Source organism: Grampus griseus, assembly GCF_964374135.1.
Source record: "Grampus griseus genome assembly, chromosome: 1".
NCBI lineage: Eukaryota > Metazoa > Chordata > Mammalia > Artiodactyla > Delphinidae > Grampus > Grampus griseus.
The window spans coordinates 31,212,230-31,235,650 of record NC_139017.1 but is presented as its reverse complement, the minus strand read 5'-3'; the positions used below and the strand labels follow the sequence as shown (position 1 = coordinate 31,235,650).

At 34.6% G+C, this 23,421-nt stretch overlaps 2 protein-coding genes across 2 annotated transcripts in view; one reads left to right on the top strand and one right to left on the bottom strand.

Annotated features, from left to right (window-relative positions):
* RALGPS2 (Ral GEF with PH domain and SH3 binding motif 2) overlaps positions 1-23,421 on the bottom strand; it is a 163,136-nt gene that overhangs the window by 45,616 nt on the left and 94,099 nt on the right. The gene's annotated exons all lie outside the window — the stretch shown is intronic.
* On the top strand, positions 530-22,845 carry ANGPTL1 (angiopoietin like 1). Its single transcript, XM_082675511.1, has 5 exons — positions 530-835; positions 5,877-6,722; positions 17,801-17,994; positions 19,305-19,575; positions 20,881-22,845. Exons 2-5 carry the CDS (start codon positions 5,900-5,902, stop codon positions 21,066-21,068), a joined length of 1,476 nt encoding a protein of 491 aa, XP_082531637.1. The 5' UTR covers positions 530-835; positions 5,877-5,899; the 3' UTR covers positions 21,069-22,845.

The following is a 23,421-nucleotide window of genomic DNA, read 5'->3' as shown; positions in this document are numbered from 1 at the left end:
ATAACATATTACAACATCAGGTTTCTTACAACTTTAAAAACTTCTGAACTGGCGACTCAACGTTTAGAAATTCTTCTAGGCTATAAAGGGTATTATATTATTTAGGGGACTGCCTCTTAGAACAGAGCCTAACTCTTGTTCTTTGTAATAAAAAACAAACTCATCAGCCTGCGCCTACTTCTAAGTGAAGTTGAGTACTATTTTTTCAGTGTTCAACTTAAAAGATCTCTGGGCAGCAGACTAAAATGTTTGTTTTATAATTGCCCGCTGAACTATGATAGTTTGTTTCCAGATGGTGCCCTTCCTTCAACCTGCACAGTCTCTCCTTGTTCGGAGCTTTTCAACCTCCTGCTGATCACACTACCCCCACCCCTATTTAAAGCTACAGAGAGGAAATCCTAAAGAGATTTTCCCCCCAAGTCTCCAGCAAATTTTTGGTGACGTAATATGTGGGCTGAACTCGAGTCTCCTGAGAAAGAGAGGGAATCACTATTCAAGGGTACTGTATATACAATCCGGGTCAGCTGCAGCTGGTTACTGAATTTCTCCATGTGGCAGACAGAGCAAAGCCACAATGCTTTCTCTGCTGGATTAAAGACAGCCCGCAGACCAGGAACTTCCACTATACTACTTAAAATTACATAGGTGGCTTGTCAAATTCAATTGATTTGTGCTGTAAGAAGAAAAAGAAGTTCCTTAGTACAGCTTGGATTCAACGGTCCAAAACAAAAATGCAGTTGCCATTGAAGTCACAGACGAACAAACTTCACTGATTTTTAAAAGCAAGAGTAAGAGCAGCAAGTCTCTGGGTTTGCTTTATCAACAGATGCAAAAGGTATTATAATATTTCTTTTACTTTTATTTAAAAATTCTATGTATGTTGAAATGTATAATTATTTTACATTTGTAGTAGAAATTTCAAAATCTCTTATTAAGCAAAGAATTTTGGAATATACTACAATTTGTTTAGTCTGAAAAAGGTTTTGTTTTGCAACTTTATATAAAACTGGTCATTATATACTTTATGATGATTAATGAATTATTTGAGGTTCAATTTAATGGTATTTAGTGTATATGTTTATAGACTGATGCATACATGCTGGGTTTCAGAAAACAAGTACTTTAGTGACATAAGAAATTTTAACAAGTAACAGATTAAATGTATAAGATTTACAGCACAGTGATTAAAAACAAAGGGATACAGACTAAAGAAAATAGATGTAAACATGGTTTGTTTCTCTTTACATAGCTACAGTGTATATGCTAAAGATTTACATATACTGTGAAGATATCTTAAAGTATAGCTACAAAACACAGCTAAGAAGATATAAAATTAACTGAAAGGCTCTGCAACAATACCTCAATTATAGCATAACCAAATATAACCTAAATATTAATATTTCATATTACTAAATATTAAAGATTTAAAACAAGTCTACGGTATTTCTTGCTAAAACTCAAATTTTTAAATAGTTTCATAGGCTTATATGCAACAGTACTTTAACTTGGGCAACAGAAATTAAAACTGCTACAACTGGAATTATGTGAAAAAGCAAAGTGACTGATACATTAAAAAATCCTAAAACCTGACAGATTAGAATTGAGGAGAAGAAACAAAATGTGATAGAAGTATTGTGTAAGTCGTCAGCATTAACAATAGCAAATAAGAACCCAGAAGATACAATTACTTAAATACATAATTAAAAGACCAAAAATATAGGTCAACAAACACGATTCTTTCAATATTCTATCTGGGGGCTTTGTTTAATTGTATTACTAGAATTATGAAAAATAAAATTACTAGTTACCAACAATGAGCTTTAACACCAAAGACACTTAAATTTGTTATGATCTGGGGGTCCTCTGTCCTTTTAAAAATCAAAGAAATTCAAGGTAAGAATCTTCAACAAGCAAAAAATGGTAAAGCTAAATAGGATTTCTTCTACTTTCATGTCCTTTCCTTAAAGATTCAAAACTCTCAATACTGGGAGGATCTCTGTTAAACATATTTTACAAGAAATTCCGATAAAATTTCCAAACAATACTAGATCCGAAATACTGTCATCTCTTTCTTTTTCTGTTGTTGTCGCTATGAAAATACAGGACCTCAGTTAAATCTCAGTTCTTACTGAAGCCTTAGGCAAGCATTTAATCTGAAACCCAGATAACTATTTATCCCTTCCTTAAATATCTCCAGGGGATGAAACTGTTCTCAAGTCTCTTCCCAGAACATAATTCACAATCTAGAAGTCTTTATCTAAGGTATCTTTGGTGCTTCATAAATTTAAGTTCATTGCCTCATGCTGTTTTCAGTGCGTGACACAGCCAGTTAAATGCCTCTATGCGTTTACCATCTGAAAGGAAGTATATCCTAACTTTCATTTCTTCTCCCTACTAGCTGGCAATGTAGCAACTATGAAGAGAAATAGTACCAATAAAATTAACTCAAAGCATGGAAGGCTTTTTTTCTCCCCCCCTAAAAACAACCAAGCAAAGACATAGATTTAAACTTAAGTATACTGTGACTAATTTACAACATTCTTGTGGGACCTAGGAAAATTTTAACATATACAGAAAGGTTTTATGATGTAACACAGATTTATGGATCTTTCACTTTAAAAACTGAACATATGTGGGAAAATACAAATAAGAGAATGTTTTCATAAAAGATAAACAGTAAATGTATTTTAAAAACTCCTTCTTTACTCATGATGTAGCTAGTCTGCTCCTTAAGAAGTGTGGTTCCTTATTCAGCTTTAGGTGACAACGAAGTCATGACTTTTGTAAAGGTTAAGGGAATTGTATTTGTTTTTTTAAAAAATAAACTTTTGGTTGTCTCCTTTAAATATTAACTTAGGTCAGAGTCTCTTATGGTAGACAAGAATTCATCTTATGATTTAATTATACAGGAACCCACAGAGAGCCAAGGCAGAACACACCAAAAGGAAGCTATTGCTATTTTAATTTAGATTTGTATTTTCACATTTTTGTTCTTCCATGATAACACGGATACAAAGTCACATTAGCAGACTTGCATTATATGCTCTTAGTTCTATGAAAATCTGTGTCTGATAGGAATACAAGATCTTCAGTCGGAATACTGTTCAGAAAAGTCTACATGTTTTGAGGTTTCATGATACTCTCTGAATTTTCCTTGTTTTGGTAGCTTATTTCATACTAGTTTATTTAGATAAAATAATTTTATGATCTAAGAGTTTCCATTCCATTCCTGAAGTGACTGAAATGAGTGCATCTGAACACTGGATACGTTAACTACGCAGGAAAAATGCTATACGTTTACCCAGCAGGCTGATGGCTTCTATTTTACTGTCTGCAGTTTTAAAAATAAACCATATCTAAATTCTATGAATCTGCAAGTATAACAAGAAATATTTTATTGGTTTTTGGTACAGGTAACTCTAGTATAGTAACTAGAGTCCTTTTTAAATAAAATAGATGACACTCGGTCTAAGTTTTCTACTAATGTCAGAAGGCGAAGTATGAAAGCAAAAAACTAAAAGTACTCATCCAAGTGTACTTCTGGCTCTCAGTCAGCAAACAGAAAGCCTTTGACACAAACATGGAATATTACTATGCACCTCCTTCCTATCTTATGTTAGGAAAAGAAAAAGAATTCTGTACATTCCATCCATTCTTTGCTTTATTTTCATTATCACCTGTTTTGCAAACATTACTCATTTCATTTGAAAACACCGAAGGAGACATGGTCTTAGAAAGCAGTAGTCATTTTTATGACTCTAGTTGAAGAGTCCATATTTCATTGATACAACCTTTAATTTTAGGAGGCTTCATAATCAAGTTAGACAGGTAACTATCAACTAACAGAATACATATGGAGGGAAAGGAGTGACAGCAGAAAAGTCTGGGATATAAAAATGATCCACAAATACCTGTGCATAATTAAGTTAATGGGTCAATGTAAAGAGATACAAACCAGGAAAAGACTGTAAAAGACACGGAACACAAAGTTAAGACTCCTCTGCAGTTACTACATGACGAGGATAAAAATCACAGGTCTAGAAAGTTATGAGTAGAAGATCTGAATCCCAGTTGAGTGTTTTAGCTCCTCCAGGTTTATTTCTTTGCAAAATGGTAGATGTTTACTTCACAGTGCTGTTGTGAATGCAAACAGTTAACACGCGTTAAGCACTACAAAAATATAAGGGATTGCTACAGTGTTGGTGATAGAAAAAAGGTTAGAATACGTTGCCATATGATGTAGTTGTTATTGAAAAACGTGAACCCTGGAGTCTTCTGCCTGAGTTCAAATTCTGGTTTCATGTCTTAGAAGCTGTGAGGTACTTAACATCTGGATGCCAGTTTCTTCATTTGAAGATGAGGATAATAATAATCTACCTCAGAGGGTTGTGGTGAGATGTAAATGATTTAATACGTGTAAAAGGCTGAAACAATGCCTGGCACTTAACACGCACCCAATAAAAATGAACTATTGTTATTGCTGCATTGCTATTTATTAATAGCAGGCATAAACAACTTGGGACCTGGCTCCCCAAAGCAAAAAACAAGTACCTGGGTGGAAAATGGGATAGAAAACTTCTTAGTATATCCACTGCCATCCTTCAGAAACAGCAGACAGGAATCAAGTTTATAAGAGAGAGAAGGTGGGCTATACTATAGCAGCTTGTTAATGAACCTGATGGGGTGACACATCTTACTCATTCTAACTGCTACTACTCTTTAGGGAGGTAGCTAAAGAAAAAGAAAGCAGCTTTGGTTCTTGGAACTACTCTTATGGTTTCCTCGAGTGTTTCTATAGAAATTGTACTATAAAAGGCAAGTATGTATCTGCCACAGCAAAAATGGAACATTCCAAGCACACATTTTAGCGTATGCGCCACTGCTATAAACACTGACTGAAGAGCCAGGGAACCTGAATTCTAGACCCGGTTCTAATATTACCTATTTGTGTGGCCGTGGCCTTGGCTTTCAACATACCCATGGGAGCAAAGAGGTCTTGTCTTGAATGAGATGAGATGGTCTTTAAGGTACTTTCCAACTCTAACGATCAGATTCAATGACAGATGAGTTTCTTTCCTTGGTAATCGTTATAAAAAATTATTAGCATTTTACTAAAATGAAGTTCAGTAGAACTTCTGTTAGAAAAATGAACCTGCTGAATCATATATAAGTTTAGAGCGTATATATGATTACGATTTAGGAAACACAATTAGCCACAATAATGACTGTGAGCATGCTATCATTCTTAAACTTGTCATCAATCCCAAAAGGACATGTTACAAAAACAAACAAAAAATATGATGCTAAAACTTTCTGGTTTTAGATTTGTCTAAAAATATTTTTTTAATTTGATAGATAAAAAAGATACTTATTAGAGAGGGCCAATTTAATTGAAACTGCACAATATAAATAAAAAACACAGGCAACTTTCATACTAGTTAGAGAAGATGTTTTAATTAATGCCTTACCAACATTATGTACCATTTTCCAAGCCTTAAGATAGCAAGTGAACTTTTTAAAGGTAAGAAAAGTGTCTTATCAGGGTCTCAGAAGCCGCAACAGCACCTAACAATATGCCTCAGCACACAGTGGGCACTCACCAAGATCTGCTCATTGAGCTGGGGAACAAAAAGCATTACAATAAGGTGGTAGTTGGAGAGCTCATCTCTGAAACCTAATTTTTAAACAAATAGGAAGGTGCTTAATACTGAATTTAAGAAATTAATAACTTTAATTCTGGCCCAATTTATTAACACCAATAGATATTCAGTTTTTCCCTTAGATACTTTTTTTATGTTACTGACTTTAAAAGTAGATTAATATAAATTCTTTTCTACTTTTTCCCTTCATCTTTTTTTTTTTTTTTTTTTTTAAAGACGTCATACAACCTCGTTTCAAAATGAAGGCTTTTATCTGGACCCTAAGTGTGCTATTCTTCCTACTAATGGGCATTGGACATTGCAGAGGAGGACAGTTCAAAATAAAAAAAATAACCCAGAGGAGATACCCTCGTGCCACAGATGGTAAAGAGGAAGCAAAGAAATGTTCATACACGTTCCTGGTACCTGAACAAAAAATAACAGGGCCAATATGTGTCAATACCAAAGGGCAAGATGCAGGTACCATTAAAGACATGATCACCAGGATGGACCTTGAAAACCTGAAGGACGTGCTCTCCAGGCAGAAGCGGGAGATAGATGTCCTGCAATTGGTGGTGGATGTAGATGGAAACATTGTCAATGAGGTAAAGCTGCTGAGAAAAGAAAGCCGTAACATGAACTCCCGTGTTACTCAACTCTATATGCAACTATTACATGAGATTATCCGTAAGAGGGATAATTCACTCGAACTTTCCCAGTTGGAAAATAAAATACTCAATGTCACCACAGAAATGCTGAAGATGGCAACAAGGTACAGGGAACTAGAGCTGAAATATGCTTCCTTGACTGATCTTGTCAATAACCAGTCTGTGATGATCACTCTGTTGGAAGAACAGTGCTTGAGGATATTTTCCCGACAAGACCCCCATGTGTCTCCTCCTCTCGTCCAGGTAGTGCCACAGCACATTCCTAACAGTTATCAGTATACTCCTGGTCTGCTGGGAGGCAATGAGATACAGAGGGATCCAGGTTACCCCAGAGATTTAGTGCCACCACCTGATCTGGCAACTTCTCCCACCAAAAGCCCTTTCAAGGTACCACCGGTTACGTTCATCAATGAAGGTGAGTTACCTCTTACTGTTAAAAATGGAAGTACAAGGTTAATATGTTTTATGGTTTATGAGACAATGCTCGTAATACATGCCTATTCTTCATTTTGGTGATGTAATTATACATGAACATTAAATTTTCTGTTTTTGTTTTCTATCAACCAAGAATTGATCTTAAATACACCTCTCAGCTCTAAGAGTTCATAGAAACAGTATATTTCGTGGAAAAAGTAGTCTTTCATCCAAATTCTTACAATCTGAATTACTAGCATTGAGACAGGATGAGTCCACAATCCACTCCTAACCTCTATGACCATCCTCTCGGACTCCAACTAGATCCTCACGACTGCTAAACAATCCTTTCATTTACCTCTTGATGCTCTTCCCATCACCATCTTCCTCAAAAGGAACATGTAATAATTTGCTTTCGCTCTCCTAAAGGCTAGAATTAACCCCCTCTTATCTCCACTCTCAGCACATGCACCAGCTACAGCTGTGCTTAGATTAAGTCTACTCAGGCCTAGGTTCCTTGTGCTTTCCTATCTTGAAAACATTTGCACAAAACCCATGCCTTCTTGCCCTCAGTCTCACGAGGAAAAGATATCCCTCCTATTTTCCAAAGCTAAAATCCTACCATTGTACCCTGTAACCATGTAAGTATAAGTAAGTCTTCAATACATTAAAAAACCTGAGAATTGATCCTAATATCTCTACCTCTGTTTCTAATTTCATTCCTTCTTCCCTTCATTATCAGTCACTCATCAAGGTGCCCAGAATAAAAAGATGAAGAATTCATCTTTGTTTCAGTCTAGTAATAAGCTCACTGCTAACTTTCTGAAAACATTTCTTTTACACCTACATCCAATTTCTCATAAGCCGTTCTCCTGAATTCTTTACAGGTTGATTTGTTTTCTTGGAGTAAAGGGAAAAAACCCAAATGCCCAAAAGTAAAAAAAAAAAAAAATTAATTACAGTTCATTCACTTACTTTCTGAAAAGGCAGGACAAAAAACTGCGCACAGACTATGAAATAATTTTAAACAACAACAAAAACACAGAACAAAGACAAAGACTGGAAGTATGTACATCACAAAGTGGACGTGTCTTTCTCCAGCAGTGGACACCACTGACCATTCACATCTCTGCTTTCTTGGGCCTCCACATCATAATACTCTGACTCTTTCTACTTCTCTAGGTCCTTCAACTGGCACCTTTTTCCTTCTCCTATGGCTTAAAAAGGCTTTCTTGAAGATACTCTGTTTTAGAGGTCTATACTCCTTCAAGGCTACAAGTATCACCATTGCTCAGATGACTCCTGTATGGAGCTCTCCCTCTTGATTCTAACCAAAGCTAGATGTTTGCATCTGGTTATTCGACCATTACCTCACATGCTGCTGCTTCCTCTACTGAAATGCCTTCTTTCAGCTTATCTGTCAACCTGGCAGATTTCAAGGCTTAGCTAAAATAGTGTCTTAAATGTTATACCTACTCAGATTCAGACAAACGTATCTAGATGGCTCCTTCCCCAAATTGCTGACTAAGCCTTGACTATGTTTTTTACATCATATTACACTGGAGCTATTTGTTTGCATGTCTGTCTCCCTGCTAGACTGAATGCTTCTGGAAGAAAGTGAACTGTCTTTTCATGTCTCTCTCTCAAACATCTAGCCAGGATTAGGTTTGGCATGCTGTACTCAGCACATTGTAAGCACTACAATAAATACTTGAAGAACGAATAAATAAATGAGTAACTAAACCCTAAAACAATCTTTTCCCTAAACTGGCATTCTCCTTTTAGAAATAAGTAAATTATTATTATAAAAGCAATAATTACCAAAGAAAATCTAGAAAACACTAACAAACTTTGTAAAAAGGTTTGCTGAATATCCAAATACTCAGAAATAAACTACAGTTAACACTTTGGTAATAACCTTCAGGTCTTTCTCACCCCTCCCGCCCCCATAAACATGGTAATCAATATTCTTGCAACTTTAAAAATTAACTTTGTTCTTCTTTTTTTTCCTCTATGATTATACTCTCAGGATATAAATTTCTGTAAGTAAAATTGACAGGTAAATGGATTTTGACTTCTCTAGTTTGGTGTATGTTACTACCCGTTTTGGAATTCGCTTGGCTCATCTTTGACACTTCCCTCCTGTCCCACACACGCAGTCAACTAAGTTCTATTCATGTTGCTTTTCAGTCTTTCACGGATGTGTCCCTTATTTCTATTCAGAGCCAGAACTCTAACTTAGATCCAAATTATCTATGGAAGCAGCTAGAGGATAGAGACATCCTGGATTTCTAACTGGGTGACCTTGGCGGGGCTGGGGGCGGGTGGAAAGGGTTCCTCTGTGCCTTAGAATGTCTCTACTCTCTGTAACACAGACACAACATTTCTTATATTCACTGTTGAATTATCAGTTACCTTCACATGTACACACAGTACTTGTACACACATCTAAATAAAATGCCTTCCATCTATAATACAAGCTCCTTCCTGGTAGATGGATACTGTGTCATTTGCAGATGCTAAATAAATGCTGGTTGACTTGATAACTACATTTTTACAGAGATTCTTAAAGTTGTCATTCCAAAGACCTTCATGAAAGTAATTTAACACATTTTATTGTACTGGAGTCATTCATTTTATAGTGTTCTAACTAACAGTAACAACTGGCTAGTGTTCCATTAAATTAGGCAAATGATGATCATTATTAAGATTTCCAAAGGAATAACGTGTATGAAATGATTACCTGGGTATAGAAAGAAAAAAAAATAATTTTTATATTCTTTTAAAATATGTCTTGTGTAAGCTTTTACTACTGTATACAATTTACCAGTAGTTTTTACATACAATTTATAAGTAAACATATCTGAAGTGTGTGAAATTTTTTTTAACTGATGGGATGTACAATTATGTAAGTATGGAGATGACTGCCATGGAGTATTTTCTGTCAGTACTGATCTTAACTGGAGGTATCACCAGTTCTAGAAGAAATGATTATTCACATATTCATACACTGACACACGAAAAATGCCTAAGCAAAATGAGATGCGTCAGTTCTAGGTTTTATTACACATTGAGCTGTAGTGCAAAAAAATCTAGCATTACAGACTTAAATCATGCTGAGGATTTAGCATATCAAAGGTCCCATTAAACAGACTTTTGCTTTAATGAAACAATGGTGTATACATCCCAAATAAACCAATCCTTAATGTAAAAACTAAGCACGCGCATAACTTTTTCTGTTATTCATTATTTATTTGTTGTTATAAGTAAACATTAACTTTTTATTTTTTTCTATAAATGTTGGTCTCTGAAATTCAAGGACATAATTAGCTACAAGGGAAACTGCACAGAATTAAGGAAGCTTGTTTCCTTTGTTATTGACCCTGGGTAAGTCACTTTGCCTGTGTTTTCTCGTTTGTACAATGAGAGAGTGCTGGTTGGACTGGAAGATTCTAACACCTCTTTCTAGTTCTAATATTCTGTGATTCTTATCAAATATAAACTACTACAAGCAACAATAAATAGACTTGCTATTTTTTCTTTACATATAACGTGCTAAAATCTTTGTTCATATTATTCTTATGTCAGACTGGAAAATATGTCTAAGCTGTTTGGGTACTTGCACAAAAAAGGGCAAAGATGGATGTCTATTGCTGTACTTACATATGCTTCTGGCACCAAGAAGTTCATATTACTGCACTCTACATGTAGGTACATGATCATTCTAAACTCTTTAAATGCATAATGTATATGTATTATTTAAAAAGTGTCCTAGCCAGTCACAAAAAAGTCAAATACTGTACAATTCCACTTATACGAGGTACCTAGAGTAGTTAAATTTGTAGAGATAGAAAGTAGAAATGGTGGCTGCCAGGGGCTGGGTGAGGGGAGGATGTGGAGTTGTTATTTGATGGGTACAGAGTTTTAGTTTTGCAAGATGACAAGAGTTATGGAGATTAACTGTACAATAATGAGAATGTACTAATGCCACTGAACTGTATACTTAAAAATGGTTAAGCTGGTAAATTTTATGTTATATATATCTTACCAGCATTTTTTTTTACATCTTTATTGGAGTATAATTGCTTTACAATGGTGTGTTAGTTTCTGCTTTATAACAAAGTGAATCAGTTATACATATACATATGTTCCCATATTTCTTCCCTCTCGAGTCTCCCTCCCTCCCACCCTCCCTATCCCACCCCTCTAGGTGGTCACAAAGCTCGGAGCTTATCTCCCTGTGCTATGTGGCTGCTTCCCACTAGCTATCTATTTTACGTTTGGTAGTATATATATGTCCATGCCACTCTCTCACTTCGTCCCAGCTTACCCTTCTCCCCCTCCCCGTGTCCTCAAGCCCATTCCCTAGTAGGTCTGCATCTTTATTCCTGTCCTGCCCCTAGGTTCTTCAGAACCATTGGTTTTTTTTTTTTTAGATTCCATATATATGTGTTAGCACATGGTATTTGTTTTTCTCTTTCTGACTTACTTCACTCTGTATGACAGACTCTAGGTCCATCCACCTCATTACAAATTAACTCAATTTTGTTTCTTTTTATTTATCAGCATTTTTTTAAAAGGTGTTTTAATGACAATTTTATATTTTCGTTTAAAATGGTTATAAGAAAAATGCACCTCAAGAGAACAAACTTACTATGAACTTATGCCAAATAACAGAATACTTTTGTTGGTTTACAATAAATAATCTCCAGAAACATTACTTTCCCTCTACCTAAAAAACAAAATGTTTGAGAATGTAACTATACACTTGGCAAACTGCCATCAAAAAATTCTTAACTGTTAATGTTATTCATTGGCTACATTTTGGGTTAGTCTTTCATAAAAGAAAACATTTTCCTTTTACAAATGGTGTATTTATAAAAGTACGTTCATTCCTTGTAGGTGAATGAAGTTGAGAAAGTTCCTTCAGAGTATGTTAGAGAATAGATCTGAATACCAGGAAACTTGGATTCTGGCCAGGCTTTTCCTAGGCCCAGTTGCTTCTTTTGTAAGAGTTTGTTGTGATGATTAAATGAGGTGATGCATGTGAAAATGCTTTGTGTACAGTCTGAATATCATTATTACATTTTTTGAGTGCACTTTCCAATATATGCCTTGCCACGTATGGGAATATAAAAGGTAAGCTTAAAAAGTTAAATTTGAAAAACAGTCATTAGAAACTAAAAAAAATGCTTTTTAGTGGGTAATAAGCTAATTTTCAATTATTTATAATGTTTCCTATTAGTAAATTTTAAAAATGCAATTGGTTTCAGTGGCATATTTATATTAGCACTTAAACTAAGAGAAACTAAAGAAGACTGGTTAAGCAAAGGGGCTGAAACATGATTCCATTAACCACTTATAAAAAATAATCGGTATATTCTTAAGTAACTTCAATATAAAAGCTCAGGTTGCTAACTGCATTTTAAACTTATACATTAATAAAGTAATTCATATTATTACAAGAAAGAATCTATTATCACTTTAGAAAGTATTTGCCTCAAATTTCCCATTCCAGAAATGCTGTTGAATATACTTACCTTATGCTTAACTCACAACCCAATTAAAAAGTTTACCTCTTAAAAGATTTTACTTGCTGACCAATTATTTGAACGCTCTAAATTGGTTATGTCTTTTGTCCTATTTCTCCTATCACAAAGAGCACAGGATTGGGACAAAGTAAGAAAATGAATGAGGAATTCAGCAACAAAAAGAAAACGATTTTCCTTTTAAGTAATTAAATAGTTTCTTTATAGAAAGAGAATAGGTAGGTTAAATAAAGATGGTTCCCAGTAAAGGTGCTATTCAAAGTATGAAACCTCTTGTCTTTTGTAGCCCACTGTTCTGTTCAAAATACGGGTTCTTAATGAAAAAATACATGTTGGAAAATATGTGGCATGACTGGTCAATGTTTTTCTTTCTATGATGAATCAGACCTGTTAACTGGAGTTTGTTAGTCTTATACAAATTTTAATCATCAAAGAAACTGAGGAAGAAAGAGACTGGTCCTTCAAATTCAATGTACAGAATTCCATTTTCCCGCTTTGAGAAGAATGCAATTGTGTCATAGAAGATGACTATTTCAAGATTACTCAGTGCAAGTCACAGATGTAGAAAACAAACTTATGGGTACCAGGGGGAAAGGCGGGGTGGGTAGGGATAAACTGGGAGATTGGGACTGACATATACACACTATTATAAATAAAATATTATAGATAACTAGTAAGAAGCTACTGTATGGCACAGGGAACTCTACTCAGTACTCTGTAACGACCTACATGGGAAAAGAATCTAAAAAAGAGTGGATATATGTTTAACTTTCACTTTGCTGTACCCCTGAAACTGACACAACATTGTAAATCAACTATACTCCAATAAAATTAAAAAAAAAAATTACTCAATGCAAACAAAAGGTTAATAAAATTCCTATTTTGAAAGAAAGGTACTTCCAGTCTATACCCTTTGAACCATTAATAACAAATTCCTGAATCATATATAAATATCATAGATAAATAAATCAATTAATTTATTTCTGATAATATAAACCAGCAAGTTAAAACTGGCTTCTCAAAAGTAAAGCTGCTACTTTTTTACTAGTCATTTTAAGAATTCCTGTTAAGCATTTTGTATGGTACAGAGAAAGCAGTAAAATATTTAATGTAAGAATGATCTATAACCTAATTCTACAGCAGAAAATGAATAAGATATGCAAGTTAATAATGAGAAAATATTTATGCCAAGACCAACAGTATACACTGGGCTAAGACAGGTTAATGGTTTATTTATAAAAATAAACAAATACTAAATTTTGACATTTACTATCTTTACTGACGAGAAAAAAAACAGCTATGAGCACTGCTAATTTTATCCATATGTCTTGGAAAAGAATTTCAACCACATTTTCCTAAGCCTTTATATCAACCAAGTCTAACAGGCATCCAAACTGTAAACATGAAGCCCACTACGAAAAAGTGGGTTGAAAATTAAAGTTGAAGATAATTTTAAATTTGCATAAATTGAAGTCTTATCAAATCAAAGCTGGATCTAGAAAACCCAGAACTCCCCAGTTTGCTTAAACATCCGAGGGCTTATTAAATAGCAGGAAAGGAACAAATGGCATTTTACTAATATTCTGTCAAGATTCAAAACCTTGATGTTTCTAAATATTTTAACAGCAATTCAAATAATCTAATGAAAGTCCAACTTGTGAATATATAGTTAAACATAAAATGTAAACTGTCAAAACTATACTCAAATGAGTGCAGAGCAAACATTTACAAAGATGACATTCATAGAATAAGCAAATTTCTAAAATAAGAGAGATATCTGTATGTATTGCAACAAAACCACTTCATGTGTGCCTTAACTACAACACTAATAGGTTTTAAAATAAGAGCAATGCTCCTCAGATATCCTTGACTATTGTGAAAGTGACAATTTAGAAAAAAAATCTGGTTAACGTGGTAAACAACTATGATGACTGCATTCTTAGACTGAAGAAATCAATTTCAACCGTACAGCCAACCTCAAGAGCTCTAAGTACCACCCTCCAACCACTGACATTTCAGACATGCAAAATTTGTAACTCCGCTGGAACATCAAGCTCTCTTCTGTCTCCACGCCTCAGCACATTTCACCCATGTGTGGCCTTGATCAGACCCTCTACCCCTAATGGCCAAACTCCTACTCAATCTTCACAACTCAGCTCAGATGGAGCCGACTCCAGCTCTTCCCCACAAATCTAGGTTAGCTAATTCTTAGCCAGTGTTCCCGGGTGCCCTGCTGATTCAATCAGAGTACTCAGCAAGCTGTAGTGGAGTTCTCTCCCCCCACTTCCCACTGGACTCTATGGTTGTTTCCTTATCCCTGGAGCCTAAAGATTTCTAGGCTATCATAGATGCAGAAAAGACATTTCTGGGAAAAATAATGCAGAACTGAGGAAACCACTGTGGCTGCCAGGAATCATTTAGTTCAACAAATATTTGAGCACCTAAGTGGGTTAACCTGTGGATACACAACCAAAAATTACAGTCCTTGCTCGTGAGTAAACAAATAAACACGTTACCATGCATTACACAAAATAATTTAAGATTGGACCTGGAAATCATACTTCATTTAAACTTCTCTACCCTTCTCTGACTTGACTACAATGTGTGTTTCTGTAACGTGAAGTAGCTCATACGTGACTGATAAAAAAGGAGAATAATATCAGCAAAACAAAGTGGTCATATTGATTCATATGGAATTTTCCCCAAGCATATTAATGTTCTGTGCCACAAGTAACTGCAGCTGAACACAAAGTATGCTAACAGCTAACATCAGCTGCTATTTTTAGTGCACAGTTTTGCAGAACACGAGATTTTTCAGGGTACGTTATTTTTCTGCAATAGAAATGACTGTATATTCATCTTTGAATAGTTGCGTTAAATTTATGAATTAAATAAACATTTACTACACAAGCTCCTTAAATTACGCAGTAAGTGTCAAGGTCAGCAACGAAGAAGAAAAGGGAACAAAATTACCCAAGATGACTACTTTGTAAAGCATTGTGTTAAAGGCTCTGAATACTCTGTAATTTAAATTCAATAACTGAGAAGCTAGATAGCATAAAAATAATTCACACTGAATTTAAATGGAATGTGATCTAATTTATGGCCAGTCTGAAAAGGGCAAACATTATTTTTAGAATAGTCCTCCCTAGCTTAAGAAACTATTTACGAGCTTTCACAAACTAACAAATAACCTCATGACTATAAAAGCATAAATTCTGAACAAAATTTTAGCAAATCAAAACAATCTATACATAAAAACGATAACATGACAAAGTTGAGGTTATCCCAGGAATAAAAGGTTGGTTTGACATTAAAAATACAATCCACAGAATTTATCATATTAACAAAAAAGAAAAACCATATCATCATGTCAGTAGATAAATAAAAAGCCTTTGACAAAATCCTAAATCCATTCATGGTAAGAACTCTCAACAAACTAGGAAATAGAAGGAACAAGAATTTTTAAAGTAGTTATTACGGCTTAAAGGAAACTATGTTCATAATAAATGCAAGACTGGAATCTCAGAAGAGAAATAAAAACGATAAAAAAATAATCAAATTGAAACTCTATAACTAAGACATTTAATACCTAACATAAATATAACCCAAGAAAGATAGAATTACATATTTCCAGTTTCCACAAATTTTTAATAGTAACTGTAGTGCTTACAAGTCACTGTATTATAATTTTTAAAAACCTGAAACATAATAAAAACATGCACTAGAGAATTGATCATCTCTGATTTTTGTGTGTGGTTTTCAATTTCCTTGTTATTTAAAATGTGAAGGCAACTTAGTAGATTCATTTGCTTAACAAAAATGTATTGACCATCTACTTAATAGTTAAAACAGTGATGACATGAAGTCAGAAGAAAAACAAAAACAGTCTCCATCTTCAAGGAGGAATCTAGAGGGAAGAGTTTATAGTCTCTAAGAATCCCTTCTAATGACGTAACTGTGGAACTGTTTATTTAATGAGATTAATTCTATCCCAATAAGGCCCCATAAGGGACCCTGTATATACTTGGCACAGTATAGATAACACATTCCTCAAAATTTCAACAATCCTATCATCGTTACAGTACAGACTTTCTTGGATGAATTTTACTTGACTAAACTCTCTTACTTTCACACATTTTCTAAAAATTCTACATGTCAGAATTTAAAAATTTTTAGTAACATATAAAATTTGACAACTGAAATTTCTATACTTTTTTGGTTGTTCTAATAGATCTTTAGGGTAATTCTTATTTCTGAACCACTTCACATCTTGACATACGAAAAAGAATCAAAGCATCAAAACACTGGAGAAGGGTGAAACTAAATAATGTTCAGTAAAACTAGAAGCTGTCTTTCTTTAGATCAAAAATATGGAAATCACAAGTTGAAGAGTCAAGACACTCTACAAATGATTTTACAAAATGTTTTGTCACTTTAAAATTTATGAAAAACTTATCAGTGGATTAAAAAATAGGAAGTGAATTCATAGAACTGTGAGATAACATGGGGACAACTGTAGCACAGCAGTTCAGAGCATAGATGCTGGGATTAGAAAAAAGTGGGTTTAAGCCTATGGTTTAAAGACTAGTTAGTTAACTGTTTCATCTATAGAACATCTGTAAACTATCAGAAAGTCATTGTGTAGATTAAATAAGAAAATTACTATCAGTCATATAAATTGATACAACACTTTAGAAAGGCATTTTGCCAACATTCCTGAAGTGTATTCTTATGAACTGTTGTATGAGGGAAAACGTTAAAAGATTCCAAAAGTTTGGGAAACTGGTTTACTTCAGGGCTTCTCAGTCTTTAATATGTGAATGTATATTGTGTTTCCGAAAGGGTAACATAATATTTAGCAGTCTAAAACTTATTTGACTGTGGTATGCCATTTTCACTGAGCATCTCAAGGGACTAGTGTGTTCCACTGAAATCAAATTTTGGAAACTAAAAATTGGGCACTATGAAGAACTGTAAAGCTGTTTGTACCATTTTGATCCAGTAGATCAATCCTGCAACATTTTTATAAGTATGAAAAAATGAAGCCAATAAGAAGACACTTTGTACAGTGTTATTAATAATAGCAAAAATCAGATAAAACCTCAGTGTCCAATGGCAGTGGAATAAACATGATATATCAACATCAAAGATTGCATATTACAGCTACCGTAGGTGCTAGAATGGAGACAATGGAAATGTTTGTTAAAATAAAAAGACAGAATCCAATTTTCTATGTGTGTTAGAATTATAACAATACAAAAATGTATGTATTTGGACAAAGACTTGCAAGAACAGTGGAAGATAAAACAAGTTAATGTTCCAGATAGTGGGACTAGGGTAATTCTTTTATTTAGCTTTTTTTTAAATATAAATTTAGTTTCTTTAACTTGTATTGTGTACACAATACATAAAAAGTGGTATCTGTAAAGAAAGATACAAAGGTAAGTAAGACTCTTGACTAAAAACTACTTTAATATGGCTCTTTTCCTATTAAGTTTCCTGGCAATCAAAGATATTCTGATTATAGGACCATTCAAAGACTGTCAGCATGCAAAAGAAGCTGGACATTCAGTCAGTGGGATTTATATGATCAAACCTGAAAACAGCAATGGACCAATGCAGTTATGGTGTGAGAACAGTTTGGATCCTGGGGGTTGGACTGTTATTCAGAAAAGAACAGATGGCTCTGTCAACTTCTTCAGAAATTGGGAAAATTATAAGGTAAATCAGTGTTTCAGACGTGGGGGAGAGGTAGGAACAAAGCAGCTCTTGCAATAATAGTCATTATATGCAATAAATAAGATACACAGTTAAAAAAAAACTATCCATCTGTTTTTCATTATCTGCATTTGTCAGAAAGACAATTCTCATCTCTGGTTTTAAAGTCAAAATTAAAACGCAGAAAGGAAACTGAAGATGTACTTTAAAATGTTTCCTTTCAGTCTGAATGACTTACATATGTATTTAATTCTTTGCAAAGACTGATCCTAATTTCATTTTCTAAGAAGACAACTGCTTTTTTAATCATGACCACATTTGTGCCCATTATCAAGTACATTTAATCAGAGATAAACAGTCCTAGAAAAACGGTCATGTGCTGGAGGTCCTATACTTTATATTTACTTACTTATTTATTTAAAAGATTTTTTTGATGTGGACCATTTTTAAAGTCTTTATTGAATTTGTTACAACATTGCTTCTGTTTTATGTTTTGGTTTTTTGGCGGCAAGGCATGTGGGATCTCAGCTCCCCCACCAGGGATTTGAACCCGCACCCCCTGCATTGGAAGGGGAAATCTTAACCACTGGACCGCCAGGGAAGTTCTCTACTTTAACAAGGGGAAAAAATCCTGCAACACAACCCCCCTGAAAATACATTTAGCGTTAAGATCAGGTTTACCAAACTTATATTCTGCTGCATACCTGCAATGGCAAATGCTTACTGAAGTAGGATAGTTAATTGATTTATTATGTTTTTCAAATATTAACCTACAATCTTTCAAAGAAGGAGCTTTGAAGATTACTGTTTTATCTTCTTACATTTACTAATTTTATTTCTAATAGAGTCAAAGAAGATAATTTGTTCTAGAACAGATACTATCATTTTTATTGAATATCATAAAAATGTTAGATGTCCTATTTGTTTGACTATGGTGGGGACAGTATCTATATACAAAAAATTGTTTCTTTTTATGAGTATGAGAGAAATCAGGAACCCCTTTTAAGGGCCTGGGTAGTTTACTTAGTTAATGTTTTTAGTCACTATGAATAATTTTAGTCCCTTCTGCCTTTGTCTTATTTGTAAAGTTTGGAGGTAGTTGTGCAAATAAATGCTGACAAATTAAGAGAAAGCAAAACAAAACAAAGTGATTATATGGGACTTCAGTAGAACAGGTGATCTACAAAAGTGGAAGGTCACATTACCACTTAAATTGTCAATATTTTTATGCTATCAAATGTTTAAAACTTATCTATAAAAAGTTTACTATCTCTATACTTACTCATGTAAGCATGCTCTCTGTTTATTAACAGAAAGGATTTGGAAACATAGATGGAGAATATTGGCTTGGACTGCAAAATATCTATATGCTTAGCAATCAAGATAATTATAAGTTGTTGATTGAATTAGAAGACTGGAGTGATAAAAAAGTCTATGCAGAATATAGCAGCTTTCGCCTGGAACCTGAAAGTGAATTCTATAGACTGCGCCTGGGAACTTACCAGGGGAATGCTGGGGATTCTATGATGTGGCATAATGGTAAACAGTTCACCACACTGGACAGAGATAAAGATATGTATGCAGGTGAGTAAGAAAAAACTGATGTGTATTCTCTGTAGAATCACCACTTTCTACGCATTAAATAGAACACTGTTATTAAAGTACTGCCATTAAAGTCTTTTCAGAAAGGTTGTTTTGGACTCAAAGAGAATACAACCTGCTGAAAGGAACAGCTTTTAGGAGCTCTTCTCTAAGGCAATCCCAAAGTGTGAACTCTGTGAAAAAGGTTCTGTTGTTCTAACTTGATGGGGTGGGGATGGGAAACAAAACATACTCATCTGGAAATAAAACTTCCAACTGCCTAAAATTGCTAACAAATCCCACTGGACCCCTACCACGTGCTAGACACTGTTGTAGGTGCTGAGGAATACAGCAGTGAACAAAGTTCCTGCCCTTTTGGAACTTACTTTCTAGAAGGAGACAAGATGATTTGTTAGTTGGTGACAAGTACTTTAGGAAAAGTAAAACCGAATAAGGGAACAGGGGGTGGGTGCCATTTTATGTGGGTTGGCCAAGAAAGGTAACATTTGAATGTTACCTGAAGGGAGTGAAGGAAACAAGCCATTTGGGTACACTGGGTAAAGGCACTTCTTGGTAAAGGGGACTAGCAAGACGACTGCAGCATGTGGTACAGGAATAGCAAAAAAGCTTTATTCAGAGGGGAAATAGTCTCTTTAGAAAGACTCATTTAGGCCATCACATATTTTTAATTTAATTTTCACATACTTTTGCCTTTTTAACCTAGGTTTCTGGCTCTGATAAAGACATACCCCTGAAAGTTGATTTATTTTTACATTCAGCTGTGTCTTGGCAAGCAGCGCATAGGTCTCTATTTCACACCAGCAAGAGGAAAACAAATATGATCATAATACATGCCTTATTTATAGAAATTCATTTGATTGCTAATAGTACTATTTCATATTATTTTTTTGCTATTTTGAAAATCAATTTTCCCCAAACTTTACTCTGTTTATTAGCAACTCCATATCCTTCCCTCCCCATCTCTCCAACCTCTCTCTCTTGCACACAAAAACTACTTGCATTTTATTTACCCTGCTAGCCAGAAAATTAAATCACTTAACAACAACAAAAAAGCAGGTACTAAGCAAAGGGCAAAATAAAAACGGCAATTCAAGTGATCTTTCAAGTAGGTGATACTTAAGCAACAGTAACAGAATAAATGAAGAAACAACACTATGAAGATAAAGGTAACTGAAATCAGTAAGAAAAACTCACATTGTTCTAAAAGTAGAATAAGTATTTGATGGTTTACAGAGTACCACACTTAGAAGAAACTTTTACTCTGATGTCTATATTTTTTCCTCAAAGGAAACTGCGCCCACTTTCATAAAGGAGGATGGTGGTACAATGCCTGTGCACACTCTAACCTAAATGGAGTATGGTACAGAGGAGGCCATTACAGAAGCAAGTACCAAGACGGAATATTTTGGGCTGAATACCGAGGTGGCTCATACTCCTTGAGAGCAGCTCAGATGATGATCAAGCCTATTGACTGAAGGGAGACAGTCTCCAATTTAAATGACATAGAACTCTATTTTTCAGTTCCTAAAAATGTAAATGTTACATGTATATTATTTTGCACAATTCATTTCTACAGATATAGTTTTTTAAATGAATTTTACTACAACTATAAAAGGGGATTTATGAATGTAGTCTCATCTTCCCTTAATATACTGCAGATTATTTGTATCTATAATCCAAGTTATTTTAAAAATATTATTGACTAATTACAGGCAAAGTTTCTTCTCTAAAATGTAAATATTTGCCACAATGTAAAACAAATTTTAGCTTTATTTTAAATCAAAATTCAATCATGTTCAAGATCCTTATCAATTTATTTAAAAACTTTATGAAAATGCTATAACTTCCAATGGAAAAATAATTTTAAGATTTCAGCAAAATAATACATTTTATTTATAAAAATATAGACAGGAAATTAGAAGAAAACTCTAGTTTTGTCAACATTCTACATTGAATAAAAGTTACTTCAAAGTGAATTTGTGCCTTTCACATGAAATGATTAAGTATGAATTCTTGACAATATATTTTATGTCAATTTCCCAAAAGAATTAAGAAACCCACAGTATTAAAATACATATCTTTAAAAACAAAAAAATAATGTATGCCGTATTTAAATGGTCAATTTATAAAAACAGAAATATACAAATGAATTTTTCAATATTATCTTCATATGATTTGCTGAACATCAAAATCTCCTGAAATCTATTTATGTTGTTATATCAGTAAAGTGTTGATATTACAAAAGTGCAGAATATTTAGTGAGCCAATGGTTTAAAGAACTGAATTATAACTCTAAGTTTATTTATTAATACTTTTCCCTCCCTAATTTACTGATCTTTACTATTTAGAAAAAACTTGTCTGCTAGTCAAGTCAGAAAGCTTGGACAGCTTTACAAGCATTACTGCATACTTACGGGTGAGACTAAAACAACTTCAAGAAACTGTTAGATATTTTTCCAATACTGAGATTCAACAGCTTCAGAATGGAATACACAGGGGTTTGGCTAGTCCAAACTGCCAATTCCAGTGTGTGTGTGTGTGTGTATCTTTAACTCATCTTTGCAACTAACAACTTTATTACCAATCTTCCAGAACAATTTTCTTCTAGAAATTATGTTCTGCTTAGAGCTGACCTTCCCTTAATTCACTTGTGAACTAAAAATTTTAGAGAAATCTCTTGAGACTTTTGCTCAACCAATCAAAACTGAAGATAATTATCTGAACAACTCAAGTCCATCAACACGACCAATGTTTTTGCTCTGCCACATCTCAAAATAAAACTTCTGGTGAAAGAAGGTAAGAGAACATCAAACCCTGAAACCCTGATGTTATTCTTTGTTTTACCTGTGGTCCTTTCGGGATGGCGTTAAAGTCCCTCTCCACCACCCCCAGAACCAGAAAAATCTGCTGTAAGATTTCTGGGAGAAATTAGGCATCTAATTGTTTCATCAAATCTTAACTGAATAAAATTTTACTAGGGCATTCCATTTATTTGCAGAACTACAGCATTTCACTTAAACATCCAAAACCCTATTAAAGACAAGTCTTAGAGAATTTTCACAGAAGAGGAATATTATTAAAGCTAGAATCATGTGAAAGTCAACAAACTAGAAAACTGTGCTGAATGCTAACTGCCTCGGCCACAGGGTGCATTGTGCTCTCCTTTATAGAGGTGATATAGCTCTGCTCTGAAGTTCCTGGAAAGCTTAAGAATGACTTAGGCAAGTGAGTTCCTTGAGATCAAGGAATAAGAAGCAGTATTGGGCTTCCCTGGTGGCGCAGTGGGTGAGAGTCCGCCTGCCGATGCAGGGGACACGAGTTCGTGCCCAGGTCTGCGAAGATCCCACATGCCGCGGAGCGGCTGGGCCCGTGAGCCATGGCCTCTGAGCTTGCGTGTCCGGAGCCTATGCTCCGCAACGGGAGAGGCCACAGAAGTGAGAGGCCCGCGTACCGCAAAGGAAAAAAAAAAAAGAAGCAGTATTATGTCATAGCTAAGCATAGGTCCTAAAGGCAGAACTGCTTGGGTTTGTGGCCCAAATCTACCAGGTACATGTGTTCCCTGGGGCAATTTATGTATTCCTGCCTCAGTTTTGTTATCTATAAAATGGAGATAACAACAGTACCTAGCTCACGTAGTTACTGTGAAAATCAAAGGAGGTAATACATGTGGTAAAACATTTAGAATAATGCCTGACACTAGTAAGTACTCAGTAGCCTTTAAGTACCAGATTACTACTGCTCATCTATGTACTTTCTGCATTACCTATCACGGTGCCTTGCATAGAGTGAGTAATAAATGTACTAAAAGAAACAATATATCCAAATTTT

Bases quoted from the DNA above. Each gene is read 5' to 3' on its own strand.
- ANGPTL1 (XM_082675511.1), top strand. From the start codon at position 5,900: ATGAAGGCTTTTATCTGGACCCTAAGTGTGCTATTCTTCCTACTAATG. The intron at 6,723-17,800 runs GTGAGTTACCTC...TTCTGATTATAG, and splicing joins GGTTACGTTCATCAATGAAG to GACCATTCAAAGACTGTCAG. The intron at 17,995-19,304 runs GTAAATCAGTGT...GTTTATTAACAG, and splicing joins GAAATTGGGAAAATTATAAG to AAAGGATTTGGAAACATAGA.